At 50.3% G+C, this 17,749-nt stretch overlaps 8 protein-coding genes across 8 annotated transcripts; 4 read left to right on the top strand and 4 right to left on the bottom strand.

Annotated features, from left to right (window-relative positions):
• Positions 1-381: 381 nt before the first annotated feature.
• Positions 382-1,797, top strand: FMAN_13044 (uncharacterized protein; the record flags this gene model as incomplete). Its single annotated transcript, XM_041823557.1, has 6 exons — positions 382-562; positions 615-634; positions 691-727; positions 776-843; positions 893-1,365; positions 1,413-1,797. 6 exons carry the CDS (start codon positions 382-384, stop codon positions 1,795-1,797), a joined length of 1,164 nt encoding a protein of 387 aa, XP_041689125.1.
• Positions 1,798-2,027: 230 nt separating this feature from the next.
• FMAN_13045 (uncharacterized protein) lies at positions 2,028-3,655 on the bottom strand (the record flags this gene model as incomplete). The annotated part of the gene is made up of 3 exons (XM_041823558.1): positions 2,028-2,576; positions 2,624-3,350; positions 3,408-3,655. The coding sequence occupies 3 exons, from the start codon at positions 3,653-3,655 to the stop codon at positions 2,028-2,030; spliced, it is 1,524 nt and encodes a 507-aa protein (XP_041689126.1).
• Positions 3,656-4,632: 977 nt separating this feature from the next.
• FMAN_13046 (putative CTP1-Mitochondrial citrate transporter-member of the mitochondrial carrier (MCF) family) lies at positions 4,633-5,733 on the bottom strand (the record flags this gene model as incomplete). Its single annotated transcript, XM_041823559.1, has 4 exons — positions 4,633-5,092; positions 5,150-5,322; positions 5,373-5,528; positions 5,581-5,733. The coding sequence occupies 4 exons, from the start codon at positions 5,731-5,733 to the stop codon at positions 4,633-4,635; spliced, it is 942 nt and encodes a 313-aa protein (XP_041689127.1).
• A 366-nt stretch (positions 5,734-6,099) lies between these two features.
• FMAN_13047 (uncharacterized protein) lies at positions 6,100-8,764 on the top strand (the record flags this gene model as incomplete). The annotated part of the gene is made up of 5 exons (XM_041823560.1): positions 6,100-6,174; positions 6,280-6,748; positions 6,821-7,342; positions 7,387-7,783; positions 7,831-8,764. The coding sequence occupies 5 exons, from the start codon at positions 6,100-6,102 to the stop codon at positions 8,762-8,764; spliced, it is 2,397 nt and encodes a 798-aa protein (XP_041689128.1).
• A 298-nt stretch (positions 8,765-9,062) lies between these two features.
• On the top strand, positions 9,063-10,301 carry FMAN_13048 (uncharacterized protein; the record flags this gene model as incomplete). Its single annotated transcript, XM_041823561.1, has 1 exon — positions 9,063-10,301. One exon carries the CDS (start codon positions 9,063-9,065, stop codon positions 10,299-10,301), a length of 1,239 nt encoding a protein of 412 aa, XP_041689129.1.
• An 86-nt stretch (positions 10,302-10,387) lies between these two features.
• On the bottom strand, positions 10,388-11,818 carry FMAN_13049 (uncharacterized protein; the record flags this gene model as incomplete). Its single annotated transcript, XM_041823562.1, has 3 exons — positions 10,388-10,558; positions 10,608-11,506; positions 11,563-11,818. The coding sequence occupies 3 exons, from the start codon at positions 11,816-11,818 to the stop codon at positions 10,388-10,390; spliced, it is 1,326 nt and encodes a 441-aa protein (XP_041689130.1).
• A 528-nt stretch (positions 11,819-12,346) lies between these two features.
• On the bottom strand, positions 12,347-14,366 carry FMAN_13050 (putative uracil permease; the record flags this gene model as incomplete). The annotated part of the gene is made up of 6 exons (XM_041823563.1): positions 12,347-13,486; positions 13,536-13,695; positions 13,749-13,835; positions 13,889-13,989; positions 14,055-14,139; positions 14,194-14,366. 6 exons carry the CDS (start codon positions 14,364-14,366, stop codon positions 12,347-12,349), a joined length of 1,746 nt encoding a protein of 581 aa, XP_041689131.1.
• A 734-nt stretch (positions 14,367-15,100) lies between these two features.
• On the top strand, positions 15,101-17,652 carry FMAN_13051 (uncharacterized protein; the record flags this gene model as incomplete). The annotated part of the gene is made up of 5 exons (XM_041823564.1): positions 15,101-15,166; positions 15,216-15,302; positions 15,354-16,460; positions 16,510-16,847; positions 16,899-17,652. 5 exons carry the CDS (start codon positions 15,101-15,103, stop codon positions 17,650-17,652), a joined length of 2,352 nt encoding a protein of 783 aa, XP_041689132.1.
• Between the last annotated feature and the right edge of the window lie 97 nt (positions 17,653-17,749).

The raw sequence follows: 17,749 nt of genomic DNA on the forward strand, positions 1-17,749 counted from the left end.
ATGATCTCACTCATATGCATGCGATAGGTACAATGGGCCATTCTCAGGGGTTCTGCTCATACCGGCCCATCACTCGACCGAGTCCACGTGAAATCAGCAACTGATCATATTATCTGTGACTATTACATTCATTGCCTCAAGATCCTAGGTCTGAGAAGTTTTACTGGTCCCACTGTCAGCTGCGGATGATCACTGAACGGAGGATTCGCCGCCATGTCGTAGCTCCTATTACCTGCATCTGGCGTCTACAGTGGGTACATATGGCCCTGACACGCTGTATCTACCCGTGGCAGTTTTTGAGTTTCTCTCCTGGTTCTGCGACTCGACGATTCTGGACGCACTCTTAAGCATCTAAGCTTTTGCACTCAACTAATAGCCAACATGACCAAACCAGCGATGGAACCGCCTCCAGGCAAGGAGTCCAACTTTGACAATCCCGACCGGGAGTTGTACTACATATGCATTGCTTCTAATGCAATCGCAATGTCTGTTTGTTCGATCTTCGTCTTTTTACGTCTATGGGCCCGTTACAGGCTGGCGATGAGGCTTCGGTTAGACGACAGTATGTTCGCATTCACTACGACATCGAGTTCCGGGCTAATGCGTGTATCTAGTTGCCTGTGTCATTGGATACGTATGTTTTTTTCTAAGCGTACTCTAGTCTTGTGTCAACTACTAAACCTTGGTCAGATCGGCTTCATGGGATACTGCACCATGTGTCTGCTGAGTAGGTACTTATCGCCCATGCTCAAACACTTGAGGCTAACGACTATAGTGTTGAGATACGGCGGTGGCCTTCACCAATGGGATGTACCAGATCACCTCATAACGCAGTATAACCAAGTACGTCTCTTCCTCATACGCGACTCGACCTGAGCTAACCCTGTCACAGACGGTCTACGCGACCATGGTCAACTACGGCCCAACAGTCTTTGCCATCAAAGCAGCTATCCTTCTTTTCCTCGCCAGCATCTTCGCCCCTTACAAGACCTACGTCAAATGGATATATGGCTTCCTGGCAGTTATGGGTGTCTACTACGTCGCGATGCTGTTCCTCAAGATGTTCATATGTCGTCCGATCTCCATGTTCTGGGGCGCTACAACAGATGGCGAATGCTTCAATCAGCGAGTTCTTATCCTTGTAGACAACATCATCAGTCTTCTCAGCGACATCGTGGTCCTTCTTCTGCCCTGTCCTCTTACCAAGAAACTCCAAGTGGGACTTATCGCAAAGCTCAAGATCGTCGCGATCTTCGGAGTCGGAGGAATCGCCTGCATCTTTAGCCTTGTTCGGCTAGTCTTCATTATCCATAATGGGGAAAGCCCTGATCAGACCTATGTCTTTCTGCAAATCAACTTGACTGGGTGAGTCACGTCAAGTCGTACTTCCAGATGCCGCTAACTAGAACTAGAATCGCTGAGTGTGGTATTGGAGTTGTTTGCGCGTGCTTCCCATTTATGCCAATGTTATGGAAGTCCATTCTTCACAAAGACAAGCCAGGCTATTCGTCCAATTACTCAAGGTCACAGTTTGAGATGATGAGTTCGTCCAAACAGCGATCGCGAAACACGGGGCATACGCCAGAAAGCGTGCACTATAACGAGGATATGGGGAGTGATGAGAATATTCTCATACCGAATGGCAAGTCGTGCGTTACCACCAACGTTCGTGCTGGCGATGGTACCGCCGAGGGAAGTACCGGTAGCATTGGTGATGGGAACGGGGGACACGGAGCAAGCCTTGATGACTCGCATATTCTTCGAACTGTTGAGGTGCGTCAGTATGAAGAGCGTTGATTGTATGTTTCATAGTTCACTTAATCAGATCCACCATACCAATGCCTAGCAAGTCGATGCGAATAACGAAGAAAGTGGAGTCACTATTGACATGCAACGTAGAAGGTGGAGCGCTAACATATTCATTACTCGTAACGATGAATCATAAGGATAAGACAACTCAAGCTCCTTTCCGAAACGCTTCCCAGTCCAGATACCAGTCCATGATCGCCAATGCCTTTATATCACACTTAGTACTTGTATCGCCAGCCACGCTCGACACCAGAGTTAGGAGTCCATCCCTCCTGCTCGTCAAGTTTCTTGTTAAGCTTCTGAGCCCTCCATCGGACAAGGAAGGCTGAGAGAACAGTCAAAGCACAGCCGAGAAGGAGAAGACCACCAGCCATGCGGTAGAAAGGCTCCTGGCTTCGAGGATAGAAGTAAGGGCTGAACCAATGGCTGACCTGGCTGATACAGTTGGCGATGGCGATAAGAGCGGCCTTCTTGGCACGGGGAGCGGGAACGACGGTGGTTTCCCAGGACAGCTGCAAGTTGAGACCGTTGTAGGTACCGCAGACAAGGAGAATGATACCGACATATCGAGCTGCGACGTTGATGGTGCCAATGAGAATACCGCAACCAGCTGCAGAGAGGATAATGGGGATGACGACGTGGTATGTCGATTCCATGAAGTGGCCGCAAGACCAGGCGATGATACAGGCGGAGATGTAGGCGAGGGCGTAGGGAGGAGCCTGGATGAGGTAGGTGGTCATCTTGTTGAAGCCAAAGGTGTTCATGATCTGAAAATGTTAGTAATGCATATAAATAGTGGCTTGGGTGTACTTACAGAAGGCAGGAAATCCTTGAAGCTCTGGGCAGTGACGAGGGCAAAGTGCATGAGGCAGAAGTACCAGGTAAAGGGATCCTTGACGGCATCACGAACACCATCCCAAGTACCACCAACCTTCTCATCAATACCACCGTTGGAGACCAGAATTCGGTACTGGGCCATCTCACGCTCCTGCTCGTCGAGGAACTTGGTGTCGTTGGGCCAAGAGGGGAGAACGAAGAAAGAGATGACAGCAACGAGGATGGAGACAATACCCTCAATGAGGAAGAACCATTGCCAAGCATGCATACCAGCAATTCCATCCATATGCTCGAGAATACCCGCAGCCAAGAAACCAGAGATGATGTTGGAGATGGTGTTACCAGCGTGCCAGATAGCCATGCGGAAGGGCGACTCCTCTTTGGTATACCAAGACGAAGTCATGAGCGTCAGACCAGGGAAGAATGGAGCCTCCATCAAGCCAATGAAGAAGCGAACGACACAGAATCCAACGCCATTGGTCATGGCGGGCATGCAGATTGTGCCCGCACTCCACATGAGCATGATGGTAGGCAGGAAGAACTTGGGGTTCGTCTTGGCCATGAGGAGATTACCGGGCAATTGACCAATGAGGTATCCGACGTAGAAGGTCGAGATACCTGCGTTCCAAACAGTATCAGTCATGCCAAGATCTTCCTGCAGACCAGCGAGTCGGGCGTTGGAGACGTTGATACGATCGAGGTAGCTAAGCTCACCATTAGTCTTGGTTGTTCCCCTGGACGCTTGGCTATCGCTGACTTACTTCATCAAGAACATGAGGGTGACACAAGGCATCATATGCCAATCAACCTTGCTGCGAACCTTTTTGTTCAGCGCATCCATCTGCGTCTGCGAGAGATCGCGCAGGAGCGGAAAGCGAGCTTGGATCTCAATGGGGGGGATGTGTCCGACAGGCGAAGAGATGGCGTTCTCAACAGCCGCGACCTCTGCCTTCTCATCGAAGCGTTCCTCATTGTGAGAGGCGGTCTCGTTATTCTGCGAAACAGTCATGCTGGGCGATCTCTTTGTTTTCCAAGACTGAGTGGGTAGCTGGGTGGAACTGGACTGGAGAACCAAGAAGTGATGATGAGTCTGGGCAAAAGGAAAATCTGGGGTAGGATCTCCCAAGACTTTTATACACAGCTTGGCAGGATTCTCGTCATGTTGTTTGCTCAATCTGAGAGTGAGAAGCGAGCAAGTTTGGGTGAATGGCGAGTCAGCCGCAGTGCGGAACTGGGAAAATTCATCGCCCCCCCTTGGTAGCGTTATCCCCATTAAGGTTACGCATAACCTTAACTTAGTCTTGGCAAGACGCGGAGAACCCCAGTAACTACGGTCTCGAATCTGCTTTGCGGGGGGATAGCAGAGGATGTCATTTGTTCCCGCGGGAATTCGTTGCTGCCAAGGCCTTCCCGGTGACTCTTCTCCCCCACGGGGGAATGGAGAGAGATGTCTCTCGGTTAAGGGTTCGGTTGGGCTGAAGTTGGGGAAGGCCGATGCTGCTGAACCTGGGGCGTTGCAGTCAAGTGACTCCAGTTTCCCACGGACCAAGTTTTCGGTAGGCGAAGGGTGCGGGGAAGTCCGAGTGTTGGGATAGAATGGTCTGGGGTAGATACGGTCTGGCATGACATGTTTGTGACGATCGCCGTTGAGGACCCGGAAATGCCTCGGTGAGATCGGCACGAGTTTACGGTTATGTTTAAGCTTGTGCAATGGATCTGATGAGCATAGATTACGGTATACGATAAGATGTAGAAAGATTGCAGAGTGAAGATGAATCATTCTGGTTCACTGTGTGAGCGTATCAACATCATTAAGTTATGAGTCGCATTTACAGAAAATGCACAGAATTGATGAAATGAAATGGATATAGAAAATGGAATTCGTCTATGAATGATGCATGAAATCGTTTTAATGCCATAAGCTAATACTCCGACCCAAACTTCCTGTGAACAAGACCAAAACATGAAACACTCCCAATAAGCACTCTACTTCTTCATCCCCATCAACAAGCCCGCAATATTCTCATACGCTGTGAAAACAATACCACCACTAAGAATCAACCGTCCCAAGCGCATAGTGCTCCCACTCCAAAACGCCCTCACGCCTCCATCACGCAGGACCTGCTGAACAGCCTCACCCATACCAATACCCTTGGCAGACTGCGATCTCGTCTTGATGGTATCAAACGGCTGTGTAGCATAGACAGTGATGACACCAGCAATGGCGCCGATACCGAATGTCATGAAGGGGTTCTTGCCGTCGGACTTGAATGTGTCTTTTAGGATGTTGTAGGAGCCCATGCGCACTCCGGATGTGGCTGATTGCTTGAGGGTGGTGGACATGAGACCGCGGTAGATTTCACGGACGCCGCGCTCGACTGCGATTGTGCGCAGGGCGTGGAAGCCGCCGTTGAGGCGCTTGTTCCCTGAGCGAGCATCATCAATGCTATTTATTGCCTGTTAGTGCGTGATCGCCTACGAATGATCTCCATTGGCGACTTACAGGGCAGTCTTGATTCGCTCTGTTGGTGTGACTACAGTGACACTCTCGACAGCACCAGCAATCATACCAGCGAGGATATTTGATCCCGCTGAGTGCTTGCCATTGGCATCTGCTAATTGAGCCTTTACAGCATCAAAAGAGAGGAAGCGAACACCAGCTTTGGCAGCAGTTCCCTGATATTATTAGATCAAATATGTCAATTTCACTGGTATGGGATACTTACAGCGATTAACGAAGAGCATCCGGTGTAGATTGCTCGAATGCCATCTGAACGAACTGTTTGGCCGATGACGGCAAATGGAGATTTGGAGACGGCTACTCCAGCTGGTGCTTGGCGTGCGCTGAGCTGCGCTACTGTCTTTGCCCATTCGAAGGGGTACTAAGCCCGTTAACACTCAATCCTCTACACCCAAGCTGTAGGAGAAACTTACTGTGATTGTGGCCTCAACACCTCCTGCAACAGCACCAGCAGCTAGAGAAATACCAGGAGTAATCTTCTTCTTCTGTGCAGATGTTGTCTGCGCTACAACCTGCTTAGGCAGTGCAGGCTCAGCGATAGGTTGCGTCGTAGCGATGGCGTCCATTTTTGGGGTAACTCGGTGAATGTAAGGTGAAGAGAAAAACGGTCAAGACTTGGCAAATGATGACAAACGGGGAGAAAATAAATAAATCATAAACTAGCAAATAAAACAGCATCTACTAACATTTAAAGGATAGTCGCAGTTTAATAATAGCAGAGCATGCAGCCACGGGATGAGGCTCACGGGTAAACACAACTGAGAGTGAAGGGAAGAAAACGGAGATAATTCAACGCTTTGCCCTTTGGGGCCTACGACCCGCGGATCAACAGTGGATCCGAGTGGAATTGATCAGCTCAGGCTTCTTCCCGTCTCTTCCCGTGCCTCACAATCTTCCCTTCTTTCTTCCCACCAAGAGCACAGAGCGTAACAATGCCCGCAGAGCCGACGCCTACCCGCGTCCGTAGGCGAGCCACAGAAGCATGCACATTCTGCCGCAAAAGAAAAGTGAGACCTACTACCCCTCTCCTACCCCAGTTCCTCCCTCCCTTACCCCAGTGTCCCCGGAAGCCAGGCAACGAGTTCCCGCGGGACTAATTACAGTACCCCTAGATCAAGTGTAACGGCCAGAAGCCAAAGTGTATCAACTGCCAGACATACGAGAAGGACTGCGTCTACGAGCCCGTCCCCGATGTCACCAAAGCAGCAGGCCGACAGCGCCACCAGCGCACAAAGACCCGTAGCGTCAAAGCCCGCACTGAATCACCCGCCCGTCAGACCAGCGCCCCCGCGGCCTCGTCAAACGGCGACAGCAGTGAAGCAGCGAGCAGTAGTCAGCAGGCGGCCACAACACGCGATGGAGCGCAGCCTCGCCATCAATCGTGGGATCCTTCACCGCGGCCCATGGATTCAGGCGTCGCGAGAGTCGTTGTGCTTGCGAATGGTGAATCGACGTATCATGGACGCACGAGCGCCTTGTTTGAGGATAATGCGCAGGAGAGACCTGTTGAGCAGGAGGTGCAGCCGCGGATGCCGGATCATTGGGTAGAGCGTGGTCTTATCGCTGAGGCAGCTAAGCAGCGTGGGTACTCACCTTATGCTTGTTTGTGGTTTGTTAAGCGGTGTGTGAACTAATTATGTGTGTGTGAGATAGGGCAACTGGAGGAGATCCATTTCGCTAAGGGGCAGCTTGACTTTGACGGCGTTGATCCCGACCTTGGGATGCATCTCCTCTCGCTACACTGGAACCGTCAACACCACTCATTCCTCATTACGTACCGTCCCGCCTTCATGCGGGACATGGCATGCGGCGGGCCATACTTTTCGAAACTGCTCCTCAACGCTATATACTTTGGCTCATCAAAGTTTAGTCCAAGACTCGAAGTTCGAAAGGACGTCAACGATGTCAGGACTGCGGGATGGCGGTATCGCGAGAGGGTTAGGGAGTTGGTCGGAGGGTCGTTGGACAGGAGCGAGATCACGACGATCCAGGCGCTGCTCGTCATGACGAATTCGTTGTTTGCGCTGGGTGATGAGAGGAGTGCGGCGTGGTTGTATGCTGGGCTGGCGTTTCGTATGCTCATTGATTTGGGGCTGCATGTTGACTTGACGAATTCGCATCAGTTCTCTGATGAGGATCTTGAGATACGACGGCGTGTTTTCTGGGGAGCTTTTGGTATGTACCCTCAACACGATAACAACAAATACTAACATGGACAGTCGTCGATAAGATTCAGAGTCTGTATCAAGGTCGACCTGTTACTCTCAAAGAAAACGATGCCATGGTTCCCATAAAGTTCATCGATACATACTCTGAGCTCGAGTTCTGGCAACCTTTTGCGTACTCAACATCAAAGAACGACTATGCTGGTTCACCCGCCTACAGTGTCTCGACATTCACTGCGCTCTGCAAGTTGTCTATCGTCATGAGCGATGTCATGAGCACGATATACACCGTTCGAACAACAGACCAAAGCCCAGCTGAGCTGTCGAAAGTGTTGGATAAGCTGCAGAAGAAGTTACGGGATTGGCATACAGCTTTACCGGATCATCTTAAGCCTGAGGTTGCAAATGCACCTGATGCTACAGTTCCTCCACCTCACGTTCTCAGTCTTCAGTAAGTCTCCAATTGCTAGAAGATTATACTCCATACTGACATTCTAGTGCTATGTATCACGTCCTCGTTATTCTCCTCCATCGCCCCTTCGTCGCAGATGGTCATCTCTACAACACATTCCGCTCCATCTCCGTCGACTCAGTAATCAAATGCTCAGCAGCCGCCTCCAGCATCTGCAGTCTTCTACGCGCCTATCACCGCGCATTCTCCGTTCGTCGCGCCCCCTACCTAATCTCCTACGCAACCTACGTCGCCGCAACAATCCACTGCCGCATCGCCGCCAAAAATGGCAAAGGCTCCGCTGCCTACGTCAACCTCATGACATGTCTCGCCGTGTTCAAAGAGAACCAAGAGACCAATTCCGCAGTGCAAAAAGCCGCTGTTATTATACACAGGCTCATGAGCAAGTACGGCGTTGTGGTTGATGACCTTCCCGATGACGCGCTCGAGGCTGAACCGGCGACCAAGTCGCGTGATCAACAGCCTCAGCCTCAGCAGCAGCGGGTACAAGCGCAGATTGGGTATGAAGGCTTGGAGAACACGGGGAGCGCACAGACGGAAACATCGCCGAATCAGGAAATGCAACCAGTCGAACTGAGCGGTAGCGCGGTCCCGTCACCGGGTTCAGACTGGATCAACATCGATGGCATCATACAGAGCTTCCTCCGCGAGGGCGACTTCAACGCCGGCAGCGAGCCAACCATGTACGGCCAATACCCCCAGAAAATACCTCAGGTCGACGGTGAGCACTATCTCCACACATCGACAGGTCAACAGCCTGTTTACTTCCCCCAGGGGTTTCCCGCGGGAGGACTAAACAGTTTTGCTACTCCCGTGCCTGGGGCTGGGGACATCGAGGGTGGAAATTCATGGCAGCAGACGAGCTTCTGGCCGGCGAATCAAGATGCTGCGTTTTTGGAGGATCCGATTTTCGGGTTTAATGGGTCGAGTACGGGTGAGTTTCAATACATGGGCAGATGAGAGTCGCCACTTGTCCCGCTTCAGTTTTCGTTCCCGCGGGACACTTTTTGTGAGACGGGATATTTGTATGGGGCAGACGGGAAGCCAAGAGCTCGTCTCCCACGGCATCTCCAGTTTTTCTTCCCTGCTAGAATCACTCGGAGTGTTATTCCCCGGCATCGCCAATGCCGAGCTCAATTACATTACGAGCAAAAATGGCAATTCCATGGCGAAACCACGAGTTATTTAACTCTTGTCTTCTCGTTACCCTCCAATTCAAGCCAAGAGTACGTGCTTCACAGATCAATTCTCAATCACAATGGCCATCGAGATCGAAACTCCCCAGGAGCACTACCCTACCCGCCACGCCCTGTCCTGCGTGCTAATGCGCGCCGGGACATCAAAGGGCCTCTTCATCCACCGGAAAGACCTCCCCGAGAAGGAGTCGGAATGGGGTCCACATCTCATCTCAGCATTGGGTTCGCGAAACAATGATGCTAAGCAGGTCGACGGTGTCGGCGGTGGCTCATCAACTACTTCCAAAGTTGCTGTGATTTCACTGTCGAACCGTGAAGATGCCGACGTTGACTTTACTTTTGTGCAAGTCGCTGTTGGCAAAGAATCTGTGGATTTCTCAGGAAACTGTGGAAATATGAGCTCGGGCGTTGGACCTTTTGCTGTGCAGGAGAGGCTTGTTACGCCGAAGCCGGGACAGACGGAGATTGATGTTAGGATCTTCAACACCAACACGAGCAGAATCATCGTTGAGACTGTTGAGTTGGATCGTAACGGCGACTTCAAGGAGGATGGCGACTTTATCATTCCTGGTGTTAAATCACCCGGCAGTGAAGTCAAGTGCTCTTTCGTCGATCCCGCCGGTAGCATGGCGGGAAGCTTGTTCCCCTCTGGCCAGAAGCAGCAATGGCTTCACGTCGATCCTTCATCATTACTACCTGAGATGGCACCCCTTCAGATCCGTGCTACACTTATCGACGCTGCGAACCCGTTCGTCATGATCAGCGCAGCAGACTTCACAACTATCCTCGGCGCCAATGCTGAACCAGAGACACAGCACGCTTTAGTCGAAGCGATTCGGTGTCAAGGTGCTGTCGATATGGGTTTAGCAACAAGCACAAAAGTCGCTGGCCTCACCCGCGGCACACCCAAGATCGCACTCCTCTCTTCACCTACACAGCGCGCCAACAACAAGATTCCCGATATTTACGTGCAGTCTTACTCCATGGGTCTTCCCCACCCTACACTCCAACTCACCGGCGCAGTTTGCTTAGGATCAGCGGTCAGTATCCAGGGTACTATCGCCGCAGACCTATCAGCAACACCTATTACCGACGGGCCACCAACGCCTGAGCGTACACCATCGCCTGATATGCAGGGTGAGAGGAAGGATACTGCCAATACAAGACAGATTATTATTGAGCATAGTAAAGGAACGATTCCTGTACTTGTTACGAAGAATGGGGAGGATGGAATTGAGAGCTGTGCTGTTTCGCGAACGGCGAGAAGGCTTTTTGAGGGACGGGTTTGTTATTACTTGTAAGGTATAAACATTTACGGCGTTTGTTAGAGCATGTATGATATCACGTCAATTGAGTTACGATTTGAACGATAGATTTTATCTTGAGTCTAAGCTATCTGTGACTTCCATCCTCCTGATCCTTCAAAGAGCTTTCCTACCGCTTGACTCACTACTAGCAGCTTTCTGTCATGATATCTAGGCGCAACGAGGGACAAGCCAATCGGCATGGCGTTTTCACCAGAGAATCCGGGGATGTTTATGACGGGATTATGCAGTGCCTAGAGATGGGTCAGTCGAGGCAGCCTCCGTGGGAACGGGTATACATACCGTCCAGATCAAATTGAACGCAGCACTTCCAGTAGCTTCAATGCCCATGGGCGCCTCATCCGGTACACTCGGCACTAACACAGCATCATACTTACCCAACATATCATCCACAACAGGTCTCGCCGCTGCAATGTCATCGAAAGCCTTAACCTGCACAGCTCTAGAAATCTTGAGGCGGTTCTCAACGTGGCCGACCAACTGATCTGCAATTCTGGTTTTGTCAACCCTATACTCGGGCAGAAAGGCTGTTCGTCCATCGGTGTTGAAGACTATGGAGTGCCATTTTGGTAGATCTTGCAGCTGTTCGGGAAAGTCAATCTCGTCAACCGTGGCACCGCTTGATCGGAGTAGTTCGGCGGCTTTATCCATAGCCCTGATAAGACCAGGGCCAGCTTGGGGCCAAACCATGGTTTTGCAGATGGCGAATTTTCCGTTTTTAATAGAGAATTCTTGGTTAGGCGACTCGTCATCTTCCAACGCGAATACATCAGCGAGCAAGTTCAGATCCTCCACCGTGCGTGCATAAATGCCGAGTGTATCAAGAATCAACGAGAAGACTTTCTGCCCTTCTCTCGAGATTGAGTTCCACGTTGGTTTGAATCCATAAATACCGTTGAAAGACGCCGGGCGGATGGTACTTCCTCCGGTCTGTGTTCCGAGGCTGATGGGAGCTTGGAAGTCTGCTACCACCGCTCCTGAACCAGATGATGAGCCGCCAGGTGTACGGGAACTGTCATGAGGGTTCGTTGTTTGAGGTCCTTGAGTAGTGGCTGCGAATTCAGTGGTGGTAGTCTTTCCTAGGATGAGCGCACCGGCTTTGCGGAGGATGATGATGCTGGCTGCGTCGACTTGGGGGGCATCGTCTTTGTAGATGGGTGAGTTGAACTGTGTTGGCATATCTGGTTACCACAGTTAGCTAATCGATATTCTGTCTCGGCTCCATTGGTTGACTTACCCTTCGTGTAGATGACATCCTTGACGGCAATCGCAACACCATGCAAAGGTCCGCGTTCCTCTTTGGGTACAGCATCCAATTTCCGTGCTTGTTCAAGCACTTGATCACGATTTATATATGCCCATGCTTTCACAATGGGATCTCTCTCTTTGATGCGTGCCAAAAGTGACTGGGCATACTCCTCCACTGTAAGCTGGCCATCTCGGACCTTGGCGGCTACATCAGTCGCTGAGAGTTGATACGGTTGGACCAGCATGGTGGTGATTGTTAAACAGGTCTGTACGTTGCAGGATAATTTAGGCGGTTGGTTATGACGATCTCACGAGATCAACAAAGCGCTGCTCTTATGAAGGATGACATAATGCCTCAAAGAAGCTGACGGGTAATTATTTCCGGAACCGGCCCCCGATCGGCTTACTGACCTTGTCAGCTTATCAGCGGTCGGTATATTTGCATCCGATGCGGAGAGGTGGGTCTGCCGAACGAACTTGGCCGACGGAGATAAGCTTGACGGGACGGGAACTCTTCTTTACGCTTGCGATGAAGGTTTGGTCGAACGATAAATCTCGACGAAGCTTCGTGGCAGATACAGAGGTCGGATTGAGAGACAGAGCATGTTTTAAACATCCTTCTCTTGCTAAGAGCTCAGACATGCTTCACAAGGTCAACTCAGCTTAGGCTGCTCGGAAGAGTGTGAGAACCATTATTAATACTAAGTATCGGGTGCTGTTAACGAAGCCATGTGATTATATCCTGAATTTACAATCTATGTCCATTCCATTGCTTACAGAGACGAATCATCTGCCTTTGCATTCACCTCCCCTACGGTCTTATCCGCAGAAGGTGATTCCTGAGCATAGATGACCTGTCCCTCCCTCCCATCCTCATAGAAGCCTTCTCTGCCATCCTTAGCCAGCCACTCCCAAGTCTTAGCCGTTGCGCGACCAGCGGGGAAAACGCGAATATTGACGAACTGAACGCCGATGGTGTAGACGACTCCGGCAGTGACGAACGTCAGAAGCCAGCCCATCGTGTACATATACCGCGATGCATCGGAAAGTAGATGAGGCTGGTATTGTCCAACGAGACCAGGCAAGCCCATAGTAGTTCCCCCAATCCAGGCAAAGCAGCCTACCCAATTGACGCCGGACCAGAAGTGGTAGAGACCATGCTTGCTTCCGTCGTAGCATGACGGGACATGGATGTTGCCTTTTCGGACGTAGAAATAGTCGACGATGATGACAGCGCACAGAGGTGCCATGAAGATGTTGTAGCTACCAAGGAAAGACAAGAAAGCTTGTGCATTCGCCATAAGCTTCCAAGGTACAACACAAATTCCCAGGATAGCACAGACGATCTGGCCTCTTCGGATAGTGAGCCATCTTGGGAAGAGACCCGTCATATCAGACCCGAAAGGAATCGAGTTGGCGCCAAAGTTGGTCGCAAAGACACCCAATAAGAATGCCAAAGCGAGGAAGAAGACTCCCGCCCGAGCACCCGCATTCCAATGATGGTCGAGGATAGAGTCAAGTAAATCCCAAATATTCCAATACGCCTCTCCATAAACAGTCTGCATAGACGCCGTTGACGCAAGACCGAGGAAGAACACAATAACAGAGGACACAAAGACACTAACGCCCTGAAGGGGGCCTGCATCGCGTGTCTTCTGGCAATATCTCGCTAGATCAGGCTGATTTACCAACATGGGCGATAATCCACCCATGATGACGTTGATACCAGACATGATACTCCAACCAAGAGGAGTCGTGGAAGCAGCTGCCGCCGCTTCTTTGGACGCCATGTTCATGCCGTTCAAGCCACCGCCGTTGGCCATGCACCATCCGAAGATGGCGAATGCGGCGATGGGCATGGTGAAGCCTTTTACAGTGAAGACGTAGTGGATGTTTCTTGGATGAACCCACATCTGCAAGCATTAGCGGTGGCCATTAACGAATGTCTAGGTGGATACGTACGAAAGGGAACTGCATTATCCAAACGAGGAAGAAAGCCAGAAGGACCTTTGAAGAGATGTCGGCGTTTTCGCCGAGTGTGTTGGTGAAGTTCTGCCAGGAGCTGCCGAAGATACAGCGGAGCATTACTGAGAGAATCGATCCGCCGTAGAAGGTCTGGATGCTGTGTTGTCGTTAGCATTGATGATGGCATGTGTCAGGGGGAATAATACGCACCCATACCAAACGATGCAGACGATGGCTCGGATGAAGATGAAGAAGTATGCGCCGTACATTCCCATGCTGGATCGAGCGAGGACGGGACTAGACGTTGGCTTAGTATACGTGCAGAGGATGTGGGGTTGGAGGTTACTTACAAACCAATATGGTACTGGACACCGGGCCTGGCCATGCAGATGACGACTAGCGATGCGAGCAACGCACCCAGAACACATGAGACGAATGATTGCTGCCAGGTCTATAACCTTCATGTCAGCTTCTTCCATGTCGTAGAGTCAATCAGAGAATAGGTACTGTACTTACCAATCCGACTGCAATGAGTGACGACCCAGTGTTCCATCCCGTAAGACTAAACTGGTTAGAGAACCAGTACAGCGGCAGGTTATACCTGTATCAATCAGCACACCGCGCATATACTCTTTTCGGTGGACGATCCACTCACCATGTCCAGTTCCGATGCTCTGGTGGCGTAGGTTCAAGATCTTTATTCGACCATCGCTCATTACCAACTCTCATCTGACCATCTGCCGTTTCAGACGTCTTGACAAAGTTGACAAAAGCTTCTTTTGATCGAAACGGAGCTGTGAGCTCGCTCCTAGATGGGATGTTAACCATGACTTCGATTCTTTGTTCGTCTCTCAACCTGTTGAACAATGTCTCAATAATCGGCATGCAAAATTGGGATCTTGTTCATTCATATCTAATATCCAGCCTTACATCATGATCTCCAATCTACTCCCTCAGGCCTTAGTGCTGTAAAGTCACAGTGTCTATCAGTGCTCCATCGGGTACTTTTCTCCCGACGATTACTCACGTTCCAGTGCCAGTGGCGTGGTGCCTGAGTCGCACCGGATATAGCACAGTGATAAAAGGCGGGGTTGAACCGTCCGATTGGAGAGTCTGATAAGGAATGAAGCCAATGAGGGTTATTACTACTCTAAAACATGGCTCTATCAGTCGTGATGTCCACTATGTAACGCTACAGGGGGCTAGTTTGGTCTGGGCATGCCGCATAGATAAGGTTGCCCGAAGATAAGGGATCCACTGGACACAACGTGTGCTGACTCTGGAGTCTGGGGAAATATTCTCTTCTTCTTGGGTCTTATCTGGGACTTGTGATTGTTCATTGTGGTCGGCTTCATTGAACCGAAAATTTGTATGAGTGAGCATTGTGTCTTGCATGTGAGTGATGCCATGATTTTGCGGTTACCAAGAACTTCACACAGTGGATGGGAGCTACCGAGTGGCTGATTCACGAAAGACTGGCTCCTATGGCAATATGGGAAACCAATCATCGTCCGGGAGAGGCATTGGAACAGTTGTTGACATTATGATACAGAATAAACAACATGAGAGCTATGGACGACAACAGAACTGCCACTGGAGACCGTTTCCCAGCGCGTCTTAATGGTCTTGTATGTAACTCTTGATGCCTTTCAGATTTGTTTCACTGACACTTACCAGGGGCCCGTTGGACGGCAGTCCGATACTGCAGGTCGCAAGGGTCGCGTAGCACTGGCCTGCAAACGATGCAAGAGACGTAAACAGCGGGTAAGTCAGCCTTGCACACCCGGGAGCAGTTATACTTACACGAGATCCTAGTGCGATGGCTCGAATCCAACGTGCAAGTCCTGCGAAAGGGTCGGTACTCCGTGTATCTACGAGAGAACAATTCGACCACAATACCCAGGCGGTAAGACACTATACATCAACGCCCTGGAAGAGCGTATCGCATTTCTTGAGGCTCGACTGCCGGATCATGCGCAAGATCATTTCGAGACTTTGGAGCCGTCTTCTGTTGTCGATGGTCAAGACAATGATGTGCTTAATGTACAGCTTTATCCTGAGTCCTCGTCATCGCATCGCGGTTCCGTGTCTGAAGATCTCGATGGCTATGAACGCAACTCTATCATTGATGGTGTCGCGTACCTTTCACTCTGCGCCTCGGGTACAGCTGAAGCGACGCCAGATCCATCGTATCTTGGTTCAAGCTCTGGAGCGGCCATTGCTCGCATGATACAGCGATCCATCTTTCACAATTCTAGAAATGGCATCACCCGTCAGAGCAATTTCCCAAGACAACCAAATCCTTCTGTCGACCCATACCTCGAAAATTTAACTCCAGCCCTCCATCTTCACCCTGACGAACCATCTCACGGCTTCCCATTCCCAGATGAAGCTCGCCACCTCTTCGACGTATTCTTTGATCGAATGCATACCCGATGGCCAATCCTAGACAGGAAGAAGTACACCGAACTTTTTGAAGTCCAGTATCAGCAGGGTGCTCTATCCATAACCCAGCGAAGCATCATGCATCTCATCTATGCTATAGCTGCACGCTTTGAACAGCTCACACGCAAGTCATCACAAGTCGATCCTGAGAAACACTTACTAGCTGCAATTGAGCCGATGGATTATATCCTGGAGCAGCACAATCTCGCTACCGTTCAGTTTCTCCTCTTACTTGCTGTTCATGGCCAGAGATCGCCTTATGGAGCTGGTGCGTGGAGTCAAGTTCGCTATGCGGTGTCGTTATGTATTGAGCTTGGTCTGCATCGTGAGCGGCAAGGACCACCGCCAAGTGCAGATATTGCCCGAGATTTGGAGATCCGTCGGAGAGCGTTTTGGTCGTGTTATTGCCTTGATCGAGGTACAAGTGTAGTTCTTGGAAGGGCCTTTGCCATATCTGATAGAGACATCAATGTTTCGGTAAGTCACTCTCACCTGCGATGAGAGTAACATGTCTCACAAATATTAGATGCCCAACCCTGGACGAGAATATTGGGACTTGACGCATGTATCTTATGCAAGCGATGATCATGCAGTGGAGTGGTGTAACGTCGAACCATTCATTCATATCATCAAGCTCGAAAAGATCCAGTCACGTATTCACCGCACTGTTTTCAGGGTTGACAAAGATATCTTCTCCGGTCCAGTCGAAGAACGCGTCAAGCTAGATCAGAAGATGGCATCTATACGAGCAGACCTCGATAAATGGATTCAGACGACGCCTCAGTCACCAAAAGACAATGGCAAGATCACTTGGCTCTACGACCCTGAGAGCACCAATCAAGATGCGGGTGACTTTTACAGCCTGTAAGTAACCTCCTCTCATGTCATCTTTGCGAGTAAGTCTAATGGCAGTAGCCAATATCACAAGGCGGTCTTAGCCCTTTTCACAGTCCTACTTCCATCTCTAGCCACAACCGATCCTCGATTCATCACAACAGCGCGATCAGCTGCATGTGTCTGTATCGCATACAAACGACTGAATCAGCAAAGAACTCTTACATACACCATGATCTCATTGCATAGCTGTTTCGTCGCAGGACTTACTCTGATGTACTGTATCTGGAAGGACAAGAGCCTATTCAGCTATCACGTCGTCGAGGCTACACAAGCATGTTCTCAAAGTCTCACTGTATTTGGTGAGAAATGGGCAGGTGCTGTCAAGTATCGCGACATCTTTGATGCCCTTTCAGGAAGTCTTTTAAAGACTCTCATGAGCCCTGGTGGACTGTCTGGCGATACCGGAATGGGTGTGCATCAAACCCCTCCTCTACAGACCAAGTTCGACCGGCCAAGCTTCAGTGCTAGCCCAGGATTATCAACTCATCAGCCCAACTCCACTTCACATAATAGCAATGAGACGGACGATATCACAATGCGTGATCTTGTCTCCGATGCGGTCAAAGAGGCTTTTATGGAGGTTGATGAGGAAGCACCTGGTGGTTGGCATGGCTGGTATATGTGGAACGAGATGCTAGGCGAAGATCCTACTGCTTCAGATCTATCCACCTCTAATGTATTTTCTGGGGCGGCGAAGGGTTTTAAAGATGTTTGGAACTTGTCACAAGGGGACTTGGACCTAAGTAAAGGTTGGGACTTTAGCGGACAGTGACGGTCTTGCATTGTCTAAATTATCGAGCTATTAAAACACGTGCTAAATATGTTTTCGTCGTCGTCCTCGAAATTATTGACTTCTCTTCGGTCGTTAA

Source organism: Fusarium mangiferae (genome assembly GCF_900044065.1).
Source record: "Fusarium mangiferae strain MRC7560 genome assembly, contig: FMAN_scaffold015, whole genome shotgun sequence".
NCBI lineage: Eukaryota > Fungi > Ascomycota > Sordariomycetes > Hypocreales > Nectriaceae > Fusarium > Fusarium mangiferae.